This window comes from Homalodisca vitripennis, chromosome 3 (genome assembly GCF_021130785.1).
Source record: "Homalodisca vitripennis isolate AUS2020 chromosome 3, UT_GWSS_2.1, whole genome shotgun sequence".
NCBI lineage: Eukaryota > Metazoa > Arthropoda > Insecta > Hemiptera > Cicadellidae > Homalodisca > Homalodisca vitripennis.
The window spans coordinates 175,302,074-175,319,885 of NC_060209.1; the positions used below are offsets into that span (position 1 = coordinate 175,302,074).

The 17,812-nt window shown below is 33.1% G+C and overlaps 1 protein-coding gene across 1 annotated transcript in view; it reads left to right on the forward strand.

Moving 5' to 3' along the window:
- The first annotated feature begins 3,592 nt into the window (after positions 1–3,592).
- Positions 3,593–17,812, forward strand: part of LOC124357807 (septin-2) — a 34,037-nt gene continuing 19,817 nt past the window's right edge. Inside the window, exons 1-2 of the mRNA XM_046809864.1 lie at positions 3,593–3,990; positions 11,838–11,955. Coding sequence (XP_046665820.1) covers positions 3,961–3,990; positions 11,838–11,955 — 148 coding nt within the window. The 5' untranslated portion in view covers positions 3,593–3,960. The remainder of the gene's footprint in view (positions 3,991–11,837; positions 11,956–17,812) is intronic.

Here is a 17,812-nt window from a genome sequence, read left to right on the forward strand (position 1 = left end):
ATACATGTAATGAATATATATTTCTCAATTTATGTTCTTATACTGATAAAAACAATATTTATTTGACAGTAATGAATGCCCCATTTACATGATCTGTAGAAAGCGTGTTATGGTCTTAAACTACTTTTAGGATGCCGATGATAGAGTAGGTTTTTGATCACAGTAAATAAGAGGGAAATACTTACTATAATTTTGTTTAATGTCTAAAAATCAGTTTTAATGTATTTAAATATTGTTTTCCTGAGAATATTTTGAAATTATATTGCTTACCTATGTATTTTCTAACTTGATGCAGTTTTGATTATTTTATTCATCTCCCTTTGCGCTCGAAAGGCCAGCAGCACTGGCTACACCAAGGTTGCAGACAGGTCGCGTTGGTTTTCCGTAGTTTGTCTTCGCAACTCGCATGGCCAGTACAGATGGGCGCTCTACTACCATTAACACCTCGGGGACCAAATTTGTTGTATGCCTCCCCATATCGGAATTATCTTTCAATTTCTTCCGCGTTATTTGTACAGTAATTTAAATTTTTAAAGAATAAATGAAACATAATTTTTAAAATATATTTAATTAATCTTTCTAATACAAAGATAAACATACATTTAGAAAATGTAACTCTTATACGTATATTGTCAACAAATATATGTAATAAAATGTTATATAAAAAGTATACTTTTACAATTATTTTATACTCAGACACGAACTAATTTAAATTATTTCAGTCTAAATTTTTTACGTAATAAACCTTTTTAAAATACGTACCTTTGTAAATTACATGAAAAACATAAAACCAATATTTAAAACTTTTATTGTTTTGTGAGGCCTTTCGATAGCAAGGCTATCTTCTTCAGACACATCACAAAAGTGCACTGCAGCCAGATACCCTGGAGGTTAATCTTCTTGCCTTCACTCCAGGTTATGCGCGGTTGACTACGTTATAAAGATCGCCGACCCGCTAAACCCCACCCTTTTCCTTCCTGCCCACCTAGCCGGAACCGCTTCATAGCATTTCTTCAGCTAAGTGAGTGCCTTGTGCTACCACCTTACTGCCTCATTGTTTCGTCTTCCATTTTTTGACGAATTACGGAAAAGGCCATCCTGCTGATTGCAGCCCACTTGTCTTCAGACTCCAACATACAGACGATTAGGGTCTCAGGTATCAGGTGTCCGGTAGTATCAAAGCAGTTTGTTCGTGCTTCTGCCCACTTCTCACAGTGGAAGAAGGTGTGTTCTGCGGTGTCTTCCTCCTTGCAGTAACGACAGGTGCTTGATTCGCTTTTTTTCAATCTTTTCAAGGTAGTACCGTAAGCATCCATGACCAGACAGAATCTGTGTCAAATGGAAATTTACCTCTCCGTGCCTTCGTTCTGCCCATCTTCTTACCTCTGGGATGATCCTTCTTGTCCAGGCGCCTTTAGCTGAAACCTCCCATTCCCGCTGCCAGCTGTCATACAGTCTTTCCTGTAACATCGTCCTGTCCCTCTCGCCTTGGTACAGGTCTGTTCATTCCTTCACCAGAAGGTGGACAGGTGGAGTACTGGCCAGCACCAGAACCCCATCCAGAGATATTGTTCTGTAGGCCGATGTTATTCTCATTGCTGCATTCCGTTGCACCTACTATTTATATTTAAAAAAAACACACAGACTTAGCCATAGTTAAAATGTTTTAAATAAGTGGATATTCCTTGTATAAGGAAGATAAGGAGATTCAATAGGTTCAAATTGTGTTGCTGGTTTTGTGTTTAAAACTGACCACTGCCATAATTATCTATTTGCCAGCTCTAGCTACGGTATAGACAATTATTTAAATACATTTAAATGTTGGTAAAGTACTTATTTTTGACTAATATCTGTCTACAAATACCCTAACCGAAAGCTACAAGTAGTAAACGAACTAAAGCCTTTTCCAGAGTATTGCTCTAATGTTGCTAAAATTACCAAAAATTTAACCCAAATTGGAATTGTCTTCAGATCACCACTTGTTTAAATAAAAGGACTTCACTTTCAAATTAATCTATACATTGCCGTATTCATGACAATTGAATTATCATTCCAGAATATCTTATATACTGATGAATAACTTTATTACCTGTTTATAGTACAGACAATCTTGCCTGAGTTGGATTTCGATTATTCATTTTTAATTATATACTTTTACACTCAGCCTCAAATACGTTCTTTTTATCAAAGTTTGTATAATAGTAATAAATATTAGGAGTTTTAGGTTAGAATCGAACGAATGTTTAGAGGTCAATTTGGAATAAAATTCGTATGTAGAAATAAATAAAGCAATCTACACATTTACGGACACACTTCTATGGTGAGCCTAATAGATCGAACCCACTATATAGTGTGAACCAGACCACCTGGGTCACTGATTGTAGCGGTATAACAAGTGAAGTTTTCTTCATTTGAACTGTAATATCCCAATTTTGAAGCCAAAGAATTGAATAAAATTATTTTGAACCCCCCAAAAAATGGAAGGGCGGTTGTTTTGAGGAAATTTTTAAATGTACAGGTTTTTTTCGAGATGGGGGAAAACCTTACATAGGCACCACCTAGCCCGTAGTAGGTGGCAGTGTAAGATTCTTACTCACTAAATAACCCCCTTTCTCCGCTTCACTCTGGGATCACCTTGTTGGTATTGCTTCAAAATAAAGGGACTGTTTCTTCTACTCCTCTGTATCAATCGGGCATCTCATCATACTATATTTCTCTTTTTCCTTGCATTATTTTTCGTATGTAGTTGTTAACCTCCTCCAATTTTGATTTAGGGTCTAACATTAGAGGCACTAATGTATCCACGGTCAGCACACCATGTATCAACTCCCTCTACCTCCATTTTTTCTGCAGTACATCTCTGGCAAGCAAAAAGTGTATGCTCCAGTGTGTCAATTTCAGTGCAGTAATTACACAACTCATCATCTGCCAAGTGAAACTTCTTTAGGTACGACTTAAAGCAACCGTTTCCGCTCAAAGCTTGCGTGAGGTAATAGTTGCATTCTCCATGTTCTCTATCGACCCATGCTCTAAGGTCGGGAATTAGGCGTTTGGTCCATCCAGCTTTCCCTGTGTCCTGGATCCGTATAATAATATGTATATATAATAATTATAATATAATAATAAAATGTACAGGTTGGGCGTGTGGTACCTAATTTGTCTCTTGATACAATATATCATAAAAAACTTTTTAATTTTTCTTGCTGTAAATGTACAGGGTGTTAACAAAAATCTAAAAAATAGCTTTAACAGGTTATTTATTGTTAATTTATTGAACAACTTAAGAAACTCCAAATGCTGTAACTAAAAAATATGAAATACAACTGTATGGTCTGCATTACAGTAAATTAATTTATCCGTACGTCTTGTTATATAGTGGGGTGCAAGGCACAATCCGTCAATCAAGTACTGACAACGATTCTGAAACGCCATGTCTATTATTAATAATAAACCTGTAATTTTGAAATTAGAAAAAGAGAAGTCGCTACTTACATTTAAGTACAAAGTGAAAATGAAGGAACATTTTAAATTTTACGAGGGAAAACAAGGGATTTTAGGTAGGAGAAGTGATGCGAGCCAAAGTGGAAACACTGGTCGGTAGTGTGTGATACGATTAACGATAAGTGATGTGACAGTCGGTGAATAAGTACAGTTTCGAGAACAGTAATCTTTGACATTCCGGGCGTTTGGTCGTTGAGTCATTAGTTTATATATCGTCTTGATTTATTATATTTTACAATACATTTTAACGATTTCAATTCAGTTCTGGTCAACCTGCTACAAATATAGTAAATACTACCTTGGTTGAAATTAGGTTGATACTTTGGGCAGTTATACTCACAGTTAAGTTTTAGAGGATAGCGGTGTTTTAAACAAATTTGTTCTTATAAATTAAATTTGTTTCTCTGCGCAACGACAGTATAGGCACTCCAGCTACAGTCTTAAGTATTCTTGAGAGATATGGCTGCTGTGGAAGTTGAAAGACCAAGGGTGAGTGGTTTTTTTATTTTATTAGGCTACTTTACTATAAAATGTCTATATTTAAAGTTTACTATAGCAATCCAAATTTGTTTTACCAGCTATCTATTTCGCCCTGAGTAACCTCAGGCTTATTTTACTGTTATTATGTGCTAGCCTACTTTGGATAATGTTGCCATTATCAGAATGAAACTAATCAAACTAGGTAGGCCTATGCGAGATTAATTTTAAATTCACACACTTAAAAAAACACACTTCAATATAGTAATAAGATTCACATTTAACATGAACGTAAATGGTTTCAGTATGATAAGGATCCAACACTTAAATGATCAAATCAACTATCGATTAGAACAGTTTAAATGCTGTCAGACACGTTTACTCCGTAAAGTAAGTGTAAATAATACGATGCTAAAACTCAGCGTAAACAAAGTTGCATTATATACCTATATTCTATAACCTAAAGTGTGTATATTTTTTTCCATATAAAAATATAGCTTCACTAGGTATATAATATAATCTTCAAAGTCTATAACGCAATTCAGATCAAAGTTTTTGTTCCAAATTAATTCAAACAAAGTTAAATAATGTGTACCAGTATGGTGACATGTAATGATGTGATGACATGTAAAGTAGCTCCAAGGTATTACTGTGGCTGAGTGGGAGAGTCAAGGTATGCCAGTGTTGAGTGTTCAGTATTAGATCGTGGATGTCAGCACGCTGTTTCAACAACAGCTTATATCTAGAATTAAAACGGATTCCTTGCGTAAATTTGGGTAAGTTAGGGTACGATAAGCGGACCCGTTTTTTTATATCGAAGAATATAGTCATTGATACCTAATATTCGTATCTCAAATCCTTGACTATCAATCGATATAAAAGTACCTATAGTCCTCAATAACAATCATATATGTTTTAAATTAAAATATGAATTTAATATTTACAGTGATCTAAAAAATTATTATAACCAAAATTAGAAAAACTGAAGACGACCATATTTACTCCTCTCACAGTTACTTACAGTTGTTTCTTTCCCACAAATTTTACATAATGGGTTTTTTCGGTACGAGTCCAACATGTTAAAGCCACGAAAAAGCGTTGTCGTCTAGTTTTCTAAAATTGACTGCCATTTGTAATAATCAGAATTACTTATGTAAAATTGAAATATTATCCTACGTGTATTATTTTAGAGTGTTTACAACTGTTGATATAGATTATTTAAGTTAATAGTTAAAAATAATTAATCAGTATCAATTGATTATATTTATGGTTAAAAGTAATATCGTTTGCCAAATTTGATATAAAAAACCGGGTCCACTTATCGTACCCTACCCGTAAATTTTAATAAAAAATGTAACTGATTATATTATACTGTTTCCCTCATCTTGTAACAAGCAATTATTTTAGCTGTCTAACTTTGAACTGGGTTTTCAAAGAAATTGTCACATCACTTTTGTTATTGTGACTATTGACCATAATTTATTACCTTACACTCTAAAAAAAAAAATATCATGATAACTGTCACACAACGGAACATACATGGCGTTAATAAATTGCGGCTAGACAGAGCTAATACAGTATTTTGATGTATGCTCTTAACAGAAGGAAAGTTGTAAGTGAAAACACTTGTCTAGCAGCACGTCAGTCATCGTAGTCCTGAAAATAGCCACCAGAGAGCATTAATGCTTCGTAGGCAGGAAAAAATAAACATTAAAACAGCCATGTCTAAAAACATTTTAACACAAGAGTAGCAGTGAGGGCATGGCGCATTGAAAAGTGTAAACAACAGTTGTGCTGGTGATACTTGGCTAGAGATGGAAAATACTGTTTTTGTCAAGAACCTATTACAAAATAATGTGTTGAGGTAATACGTTCGACAGTAACTCGTTACAATCCATTCCAGTCTCAGTATGCAGTTACTGAAATGACGTTATTAAGTTCCATGTAAACTGTTTACTAAGTGCGGGTCTATTTACACATAGTATACAAAAATTTAACAAACTCATTATATTGTAATATTTAGAGTGAAAGAGTAATTAAATTAGAAGCTGCTTGTTTCAGATTTTTACCATACAATACAATTATTGGGCACTACTCAATCCATATCTACTATTTGTTACTAGGCTATACATACATACGTATTAAAAAAAAGTTAAAGTATACATTTGAGCTCTCAAGTGATCTGGGCTTGAATTTAGGTACTATCTCGTAGGATGTTTTTCTGGCTGCAGTATAATAAGTGGCTACCACCACAATCAAATCAACTTTAACGATTTGAAATATTTAAACTATTGAATGTAAAAACAATTGACCTATAGATATTCATATTGAATCATTGCCAGCTGTTTTTATTTAACAAAATAACATTATTTTTCAGTAGAATCTTGGAGCATTGGAAAAAAACTAGTTATTGTAGTATCACTAGATAAAGAAATACGACGTTTTCCAATATATAATTTTTTATTTCGTGCAAGGCCTTTCTGAATCAAAGATTCCATCATCAGGCACTTCACAAATTCAAATTCACAAAATTTGTGAAGTGCCTGATGATGGAATCTTTGATTCAGAAAGGCCTTGCACGAAATAAAAAATTATATATTGGAAAACGTCGTATTTCTTTATCTAGTGATACTACAATAATTATTTTTCAGAATTAATATAATTCAATAATGAAAATCATCTATGTATTGAGTAGGCTAGTAACATTAGTAAGAACAATGGTGACGAACATGCAATTATTTTTTCAAAATGTATTTGAACAATGTTCATTTGAAATACAATATAATGACTTAGCTCCTTTAAATCCTAAGTGACGAGTTTGTAGTGAGAAGATGAAAAGTAGAATTACAGGTGGAAATCAAATAGTGTTTCATTGCAAGAATAATCAGAACAAACACAAGTTGCAAAAAACAAAGAAAGACTATTTTTGACCATTATATAGTTGGTATTGTAAATATATTAAAAACTATGTACTATTTTAGTTGGAATAAAACAAGGGTACGGTCCAATAAGCGGACCCGGTTTTTTATATCGAAATTGGCAAACGATATTACTTAATCATAACCATCGATATAATCAATCGATACTGATGAATTATTTTTAACAACTTAAATAATCTATATGAACAGCTGTAAACACTTTCAAATAATACAAGGTAATATTTTAAATTTCACGTAACATTGTGTATTAAAATGGCCGTCAATCTTAGGAAGCTTCACGAAATTGCTTTAAAAGACGATAAAATATGTTTTTTATGGCTTCAGGATGTTGGGTTAGTACCTAAGAATCCATTATGTGATATTTGTGGAAAGGTAACAAATGTAACTGTCAGAGGAGCTAACATGGTCGTCTTCAGATGCAAAAAAAGAAGGTAATGGTGGACACAACTTTAGTAAAAAACGTTTTCGTTCTGTTTCATTTAGTTAAAGTTATGAGTTTCCCTGATTTTGGTTATGTTCATTTATTATTTGTTATAATTAAATTCACATTTTAATTTAAACATATGATTGTTATTACTGTTATATCGATTGATAGTCTATGATTCGATATGCGAATATTAGGTATCGATGATTATATTCTTCGATATAAAAAACCGGGTCCGCTTATTGGACCCTACCCTAAAACAATCCCTTTTTAATGAATGAATGTAGTTTTGACGGCATCAGTACCTGTAAAAATACCATTTTAGATTAGCTATAGTTTTGTAGAGAGCTTTGTTTTGTTTGTTTAAATAAGTTTAAAAATGAATAATTGGTAGGTGGTGAAGGAGTTGTAGTAGAAGTTGAAGCAAAAGTGGAAAGAGAAAACATAGGTCTAACCGTGGAAGACTAGTAGAGGGTACCTACACTGGTTATAGGCATTATAGAAATAAACACTAATATAGACATTTCCAAAAGGGAAAAAAGAGGTGGTAGATTCCGGTTGTAGATTTGCCTAGAAAATAAATGTTATGCTAATTCACTTATCCCATTAATTTTTAAGCATGTAAAACCAGGAACAACAATCGTTTCAGATTAATTAACCCTAAAAACAAAACGTTATGACCATTTTACTGTAAACTACAGTACAAACTTTGTTGACCCATTAACTTCTACAAACATCCAAATAATAGAATCTAATTGGAGAGATACAAAAAAATCACTGGCATACAAGATATTAATTTTTTTTAGGCTGACTTAAATTCTATTGGAAGTTGGAGTATGAAAATAGTCTTGAATCTAGATAAATGTTCTGTAGTTAAATTTTCAAAAACAAAAAGTTATATTATGAACAATGATGATGATTGTGTGGAGAAATTCCTGATTATAAGTGCCTCCAATTCATTAAAACGTTTTGGATATTTTATGAATTTGAGATTCAAACACTGTTATCAAATAAACAACTGGGTTCAATAATACTAGTAAATTCTTGTTTTATTGTTTTGAGATCTTTAACTGCAACTTTTATAAAAGTTTTTGTTGTATAAAACCCTAAAATATCCGAGCATATTAAGTGTTGAAGATGTACTAGACATCCCAGAGAAATAACATTAGGATATATTTCCTTTATCAAATTCGCTACAGCTGTTATATTTGCAACATTATCACCAATCACCACCAGAAAGTTTTCTAGTCCATAACTCTCCATTACATTATGAAAAGCATCAAGTTTAATAATAAAATATAGTTTTAATATTAGTTTGATGATGTTTTAAACTGTAATTTATAAGTAATACATAATTAAAACAATTGTCAATTATTTTGATTAATATAATAGGAAATTTTAAAAAATTTAAAATTTTTAAATTTTCCAAATTTTAAAATTTGTCCTAATATTTTGTATTTAAAATTTATTTAGGCTAATGCCTGTATAAATGCCCATTTGTAAATGTCCTGCTCGATGGGATGTGTCGGACATGACTAAACGGGGCTTAAGAAAATATTATCTTGTGTTTTACTGCATATTTGTATCAATATTTGGAATAATAATTTTAAGAAGTGCATGGTGAGTGTACTTTAAAGCAGGGACCTAAGTGTTGGAATGTAAATTGATTTGCTTTTATTTTGAAAAGAGGTTTTAAATTCTTTTTGTACTCAATGTGGAGACATTGTCTTGGTATGCTACATAGAATCATATGGTTATGACTCGCCTTCGGCTCGCTGGGGGCTACGTCCCCAGGCCCCTAATTAGGGAGTTGGCTAAATGCGGGGGTAAGCGGAATTCGGAGACAGGTTAAGTATCCGAGGGTATGTATGTTACCGAGGGTTAATACATAAAGATATAGAGAAAAGTCATTGGACCTTTTTTGTAGTTCACTTCATTCCTGACTAACGATTTTTCCTTCGATTCGAGCTAGCTCTAACGGTTCGCCCGCTATCGGGCTTCAAAGGAAAGCCTGCAAGTGTGAAAAGTGTAACATTTCAAAAAATTTTTGAGTGACTTAAAATTAAAAAAATCCTGTTTTGACGATAGGCAAAAAGTAACTGAATTCTTTTTGTAGATCACGTGATTTTCTAATTCCAGTACTACATCTATTTTAGGCTACGATCAACGGTTTGGCCGCTATGGTGCCCGGAGTCTAACATTTCACGTAAAAATTACGCCCCCAAAGTGAGTGCTTAAAAATTCGGGGATTTAATAGATTTGGTGATTGGTTAAATTCGGACATGAAGTTTAAAGGTTTATATTATTTCACCTGTTTTTGATTCTTTTCATTTCTTAGTTGTTATTCTATGCTACGTTGATAATTATCGTGATTGCTCTTTTATTATACCTTGAACGGTTTAGTCGTAATAGGTCGGTGTCAGCAACTCTAGGTTGGCAGATATGGACATAGTGAACATCGCCTTGGATTAAATTTTCTCAAATTCTTACTGGTTTCAGATTGAATCTCTTCTTAGTTGACAGTTAACCTACTGGTCTACCTAGATTTAAGCTCCGATCAACGGTTCAGCCGTTATCGACACCAGAAACTAAATTTTCACCCAAAAATTACAAAAGTATTGCATTTAAACGTGTTTTGTGGACAAATCATTGAGGAGAGGGCAAAACGTTACTAGATCTTTTTTGTAGATCATGTCATTTCCTAAATCTTCTTGACAATTTGTTTTGAGCTACAACCAATCGTTTCACCGTTATCGAGCCCAGAATCTAAATTTTACGTGAAAATTTTGCACAAATGTTGCACTTAATCACGTTTTGTGACTTTTACTGATCAATACTATCTCGACAAATGTTTCTCGACTATCTCCAACATTGCCTGTGACATTTTGAATTGATTTTTTTCAAATATTTCTAAGGGAAAGTAGAACATAAACTGTAATACGGTACTCGAAATTTTTGATGACCCCTCCCCCAACCAATCAACCTTAGCTCTTAGGTAATAGAACCCAAGATTTCTGGTTTAAAGTTCAATAAACTAAATCCTTAATGTTAAAGATTAAAATTAGTGAGTTTTTCAAGGATTAAAGTACCAATGGAATGTTATCACTATCAATCAGTAGCATTATAAAATAGCAATTCTATCAGTATAAATGTTTTATTGTTTGAATTTATTGAAGTCTAATTTAGATAACACTAAAAATGAACTATATTTAGTTAGTTAAGAAACCATAGGCCTAAACCAACAGAGAAGTGTATATGCCATTATCAATGACAGATTACAAGATTATCAGTTAATCATCAAGATATCAATGCTTGTTTGTAATTTTAATCATTAAACTAACAATGCTTGTTTGTAATGAAGTAGATTATGACTAGCTCAGCCTGATAGGGTTAGTATAGATAAGAAGCAGTAGAGATGAGTCAGGTGGCAAATCCGCATGTCTTGTATTGTCTTGTCCTGAATTGTTTCATACATTCCATCTTGTAACAAAATCCATTCATCCATATACAGTTCATGAACAAAATAGAGCATTATATGGAATTGCCTATAATTAGTCTAGCCTATATCTAAGTTTACAAATATTTGTAAATTGAGATTTAAAAAAAATTGACATGGATTTAGATTCTTTCTTTTATTTTATTTCAACAGCATAATCTTTACAAATAAGGACTAACATAAATTGATTAACAAGCATGTAATACATTATGTAAAGAATAAATATTTAGCAACACTGTCAACTTGTTACAAGAATAAACTTTATATCATGCAGCAAACGAGTGTTGACACAGTTGTTTACAAACATAATAAAGATAAAAAACCAAGATCACTTAATAATCATTATAGAGCTAACTAATGCTCCAACCAAGATCTAACCAATATCTTTTTTTAAATTTGATAGTTAAAGCACAATGCAATTCTGAACCATTTTAAAAGACTAGAAGTTGCCTTTATAGATAACTTCTTTTGATTGTTTTTATAGAGTATTGTATTGCATATTATATGGAAATTACACTAGCCTACTGATAATTTTCACAAAGATAATTCAGTCTTGTGTGTTTTAAAATTAAAAGTGCACTTGTATTTTGATGAAACTTGGACAGAACAATAAAAGGAATTTCAGACATTGGCAATAAGAAAATTAAGATAAGATTAATCGATTGTAGCATAGAAACAAGTTATATGTTGTAAGTGTTTTGTAGCAAAATGTAATTTTTATATTATTTTCTAAAAACAATTGTATATCTATGACTCTTTACCACATATTCATATAAACCATTTTGATAAGTAATAGTTTCATCTGGCCCTTGGTTTGAAGTTGGATCCATTAACCTTAATATTACACTAAAATCTTATATTAAGATGTTATTGTATCTTTATATTAAGATTATGTTTTGTATTTTGTCATGTTTTATATCCTATCAAAATGTCATAAAAGATTCTCTCCAATACTGATTTAACTTAAACACATTATTAGTCTTGGATCAATTATTTCCAGACCGAGAACAACATCAGGACATTGCCTCTGTCCGGCCACGTGGGGTTTGACAACTTGCCAGATCAGCTAGTCAACAAGAGCGTACAGAATGGCTTCATATTCAACATCCTCTGTATTGGTGAGATATTAAGTAGCAATCCATGGTTTTGTCGCTTCCTAACAATAAGTTGCTGTTATTTTTATATTAGTTATTTACAGTTCAGTAGTCTGTATTTTTTGTTTTGAATTTTTTGTTCATCCATACAAACAATTAAAAAAAATGTATGTATCAAACGTAATGAGTTTAAAAAATTAATATATTTATACAAAAATAATAGTTATTGATAATTAATTTGAGTAATAATTTAAAATTACTTTTTTTATTTTCAAAATGTTGAGATGATGATACCAAAATGGGAGACTGTCCCTACATCAGAAAATATTTTGGGTACTTTGGGATTATACCGACCACACCAGTATGAAGAACACAAAAATAGAAATTTATAGAAACAAACATGATAGAACGAAAAAACAACTCTTCAATTACAAAATTACAAAACTTACAAGCATTTCCAGGTATTGTGATCGGTATTGTTGTCGCTGTTATCTTATCTTTCTCGAGAATCCTGATTACGGCAGGCCGCGCGGCATCACGTGATTTGCACGGTACATAATTGCCTTTCCATTACAATTCAATTTATATTTCTGATTAGCCCCTCTAGAATTTGATATATTTTACTGATAGGTACTATCTCGAGGGATGTTTTTCTTTCGTCGACATCAGCGCGGGGCAGCATTGAAGGTGCTGCCGAAGCCCGCGCTGATGGCCGGAGGCACTCGCATTTTGGGTGGCGGAATGTGATCAAGAATAAAAACAAGTTTTGAGTGTTTTTTTAATAAAAAGTTTAGTTTGGTAAATGTTTGTTTTTGTTGAATTTTTGTGTTTGGAGAAATGTAGAGGTAAAACACGGAAGTACAACAAAGCGATGCACCAGCTGAACGGGCGGCGAGACTCTGCAATCACGTTATCTACTAGACGCTCGACTTTGACCTCTGTCTGAGGATGGGGAGGGGTTTGCGATAAGACAATTCCTGTTTTATATTGACGAAATATTGTTCTACGCTAATCTAGTAATCAGTAGAAACGAAATGTGAAATAACGATTCATGTCTGGGTGTGGTCGGTATAATCCCAAAGTACCATATTTTGTATTTGTGGTAGGTACTAAAGGATAAAATTTTCAATTCAAATAATTTAACATGTTCCTATGCAAGCATTTGGAAAAGTTAAAATGTATGTGGAAATGCTGAGCAATTCAGTTCAGTCCCAATAGTTAAAAAGTTTTAATATTTCTGTTGGAGATGTTAAATTCTTCAGTGAGTCGTTATTGCTTCCCTTTTTGTTTGAACAAAAAGTAATCAATGTCAAGGTAAGGTCAAACAAAGTTAAGGTTGTTTGATTAATGTTCAATGTTCAATATTGAATGAGCCAGAAGGTAAGTAATGCAAACTACAGTAATGAAGTAGTAGTTATTTTCAAAATTAAACAGATCTCAAACTGTAATGTTGGTTCTTGGGTTCATAAAACAAAGACAATGTAGGAGACCAATGTTTGTTTATTGATCTCACAAAATGAAATGTCAGCCAAAAGTAGGCTGCACTCATGACATTTACCATCCTGTTGGGTTGGGGAGTATTACTTTCTGTCTCATTATCTTCTAAAAGTACACCAACATACCATTATATTATTAAGAAAATTGTGAATGAAAGAAAGATTTGATCAAGTGCAATGAATGAATGAGATTGTTCTTGTTTATGTAGTTGGTTGACTCGAATTTACAAATTCACACAAACAATAACCACATAGTGTGACAATTCACTATAAAGGTTTTGTTAAAAGAAGAATAATAGTGAAAATTTACTGCTGTATCCAATGTAATGTCGAATTGAATTTAGAATTTTACCTTTATTCAAACTTAGCACAATACTTGGCAACTTGAGTAGGTAGAAATGTGGTCTGTGTTTCAGTAGTTTTGTCTCATCAATACCTTTAATCATAAATATTACTCAATAGTTCATACTACCTACTCAGAAATTAAAAAATTCTGAATTTTTGACAAATTAAAATTGGGCAATTTTTGCGACACCTAGTTAATAATTGGCTGAGTGTTACCATTGCCTGTCACTCGAAATCATGAAAAAATTTCATTCCTGTCTGTCTGTCTGCGCGATATCTTGAGAAGAATGAACAGACCTATAGACTTGACATTTTTATGACGCTTAATTTCTATATTGGCAATACTGAGTTCGATGATAGTGTGTCACTCCATTGGATTTGGCTGTGCTCACTTTTATATTTATGGATAACCATTATGGCAACGAGTGCCATAAATAAATTTGTTAACCCATTGCGGATCACTGACGAGCTGGGTCGCAAAAGCGATCTGCTTTTAAGTTTCCCTCCAAATAGTTCTATTAGTGTCTGATAGATCGGGCGATCATCTTCACTTGTCAACTAAGAGTGTTTAACAACGGTCTATGTTTAGAGTTTTCAAAAATTTTATAAATATCCTACAGATCGCAGTTGTATGTCGAAGTTGAAAAATCATTCATATGAATTTTCTCTCTGCTTTTTAGCGCTTCTGATTGGGTGTTTTCCTCAGTTGTTATTATAATACTTTTGAGGTTAGTGACACAACTAATCGATGCAGAATTACATGTTGGCAGATTTAGTCTAGACAATGGCCCGGATGTTGTAATCGCTTCGCCCGAGCCGCTTTATTTAGACTATGATTCAGACATCATCCCTGCCACCCCGGAACCTTGCTCGCGTGTTATCGTTCCTACATCACGGATACTCCAGTAGGCCCATGTTCCATCTGAACGAATACCTTCACAGCTGAATCTTCTAATATACAATAGCGAGTGATACGATGTGGCACACCATTGCTGTTTGTGCGGCCGCTGCCGTAAATTAATTCGTGCCCGCGCGCCAAAACAATACGATCCGCAATGGGTTAACAGACAGTACAATCATATCACATTTTAACATGTGCACCCTATCTACCTAAATACATAATTTCGTGATAAAGTGTGGACTTTTATAATTTCAACACTGCTATGAAACCCAACTTAATAAACAGGAATGTGGATGTATCATGTGGCAAGATATTTTGAGAAAAATGTCATCTGTAGACTTTAAATTTTGCTCAGAACTTCATTTATACACAGACAAGAATGAGTTCTATGAACGTGGATGTTCATCTATGGGATTCTATTGAGTGTCATTGAAGCCTATCTCTCAGTAGCCTGGCACAATTTCTCTTTTATGTACTTGGGTAGATGTAGAAATATATTTTTGTATGATTGTTTGTCTGTACATAGGACATCTCAAGAATGAAGTGAGCTATAGAATTTTACACGTAATTTTAGCAAAAACAGCTTCGCAACATGTGATGGTTATTTACCTGGTAATAATGAGCATCAATAATTCCTCAACATTTCTAGCCGTAAATTAAAAGAATAAAAATCAGCCTTGCTCCAAATTAAATATTTTCTTCTGACTGTCACATCTCATTGTAATGGAACCAATAATTTCTACTATTACTGAGTAAAAGATCCTAATCCAAAACATGTTTAACTATTAAAATTGTTAATCAGGTATGTAATAATGGTTAAGAATTGATTTGTTTGATGATTCTAGCTTTCACACTAAATAATCTTAAAGAGAAAGCAGATATATTGAAAGTTTCTATCTCAATTAAAATCTTGAGATATGGTGCAAGGATCATTCAATAAGCAACAAGACAAATTTCTACTGCCATAAAATGGTTTATTCAATCAGTACAAAATTTTGGTTATTTTTCAACATAGTAATCAGGAACAATTAACATATCCTATCTTTCTGTTAATTAGTAAATGCCCTTGGCATAAAATTCGTTGGTTTGGTCTCGAAGCCACATACGCACCTGATTTTTTATGTATTCATTGGATTGAAAATGTAACCCCCGTAAACTCTTTTTAAGGGGTCCAAACAGATACAAGTCTGATTGGGTGAAGTCATTAATGTGAAAGGATCTCCCACCCCAGTTTATAAAGTTTTTCTTTAGTCAGCTGTGCCGTTTGTGGATGCAAATTGTCATGGAGCAAAATAACGCCTTTAGTCAAGTCTTTTCACGGTGTTTCATTCGAATGCCAGGTCTTATCTCATTTTCCAGCATATCACTGAACTGGCTGTTGAGTGTCCTTTGGCCTTCAAGAAAATCGTAATTAATTGGCCCCTGAAAATTCCAGAATACTGTAAGAGTGACTTTACCGACAGATGGCTAGTCTTTTCTGTGAGTGGAAGAAGTATTATGCTTTCACTCAAGGCTCTGTCATTTTGACTCTGGCTCATAGTAGTGGATCCATGTGTCATCACACATTACAATTCTTTTCAAAAAACGTTCTTCAGTTGAATATCAATTTTTAAACTATTGACTGATTTGAAGCCGGGTTTCTTTGTGAGTGTCCGTGAGTTGTTTGGCCACCCATCTCGCACAGGTTTTCTTTACTGCAGCTTGCTTTGAATAATTTTATGGAAAGTTCCAAAACGTGCCTTTATTTTTGCAATTATCAGTCAACAGAGATATGCCTATTATCCCGGATTAACGTATCAATCCTAGATTCGAGAGATGAAGTCCCAATTTCAACTGGTCATCAAAGACTTTTGTACGGAATTAAACTGTTCTACCCATTTATAATATTTGATCAATTTATATAACTGTCTCCTACACTTTTAATATTCTTTTGTGGATTTTACAACCTTTCTCATCTTCCACAACTAAAAATTACGGCACGTTGCTCATCCACGGTGAAATTCTCAAGCGGTCTGTCATTGTTAACTGAGTAAATTTGAGGCTATTTTTACAAAATATAATGGAGTAGCTGATCAGATGTCATTGCAAGCTTGGTAACTTTATGTCCTGAAAGTGTCATGTGGATCAATTCAGCCGTTTTTGAGCAGTAGAAATTTGTTTCGTTACTTATTGAATGACCTTCATATTTTAATTGTTTTGGCTATTTTTCCATGTGGTGTAAATCAGAAAAATTACTTTATAGTTATGACAATATTCATGTCAGCTTGAACTTATCATATCACAAAATTAGGCTATTTCGTTAAAATCTCACTTTTTTCATAGTTTATACATGTGGTGAATAATCATCCAAAAGCAGGAAGAATGGCTATTTCACTCACAACAGAAAAAATTTCTAGGGGATCTGATCATACATGTCTGTGAGCACTATCAAATGTTCTAACGGGTTGAAATTTAACGAATATATTATTAGTTCTTATAGAAAAATAAAATGTAATGACCAGTTTAAAAAGAGTGAGATGTTCAAAGATCCTTGTCTGATTGGTTCACTGAGTCATGAGCAGATGGGGAGAAGGATATCTCATCGAGAAAAGTGCTTTTCATATCAAAACTACATGTATTCTATAAATTTCACATTGTCTGCAGCAACATCATTGGTACAAAGAGAAATGCACAGCTTGTTAAATGAAAACATTGTTTCTTCATATTTCATATTATAACCAACATTTCGCCAAACAAATTAACCAAACTTTGTTTAATTTACCAAAAGTTCAATAAACTTTTAATGAATTGACGGGCAGTGTGGAAACACCCGTCTACAGGTGTCAGGAAATGTATAATTTTAACATGCAAAACTCTAAAAATTCTATACTTAGATAAAACTACTTTCTCCGGTGATGGAACTCTCACAATTACAAAACAAATTTTCTCCTCTTCAGTACAATAGTAGATAACATGTATTTTGATCTTACACACAAGATGGCATCTAGCATAAACTATGCAATTACATTGACTTTTTCTGTACATTTAAGGCAGTTTAAGAAATTGTTGCTTTTTAACTTTTTTTTTTTACTTTCGGTCCACGCTGATGGACTCTTTGTTCAACACCAACTTTAATGCCATCTCTAATTTTTTAACTTTC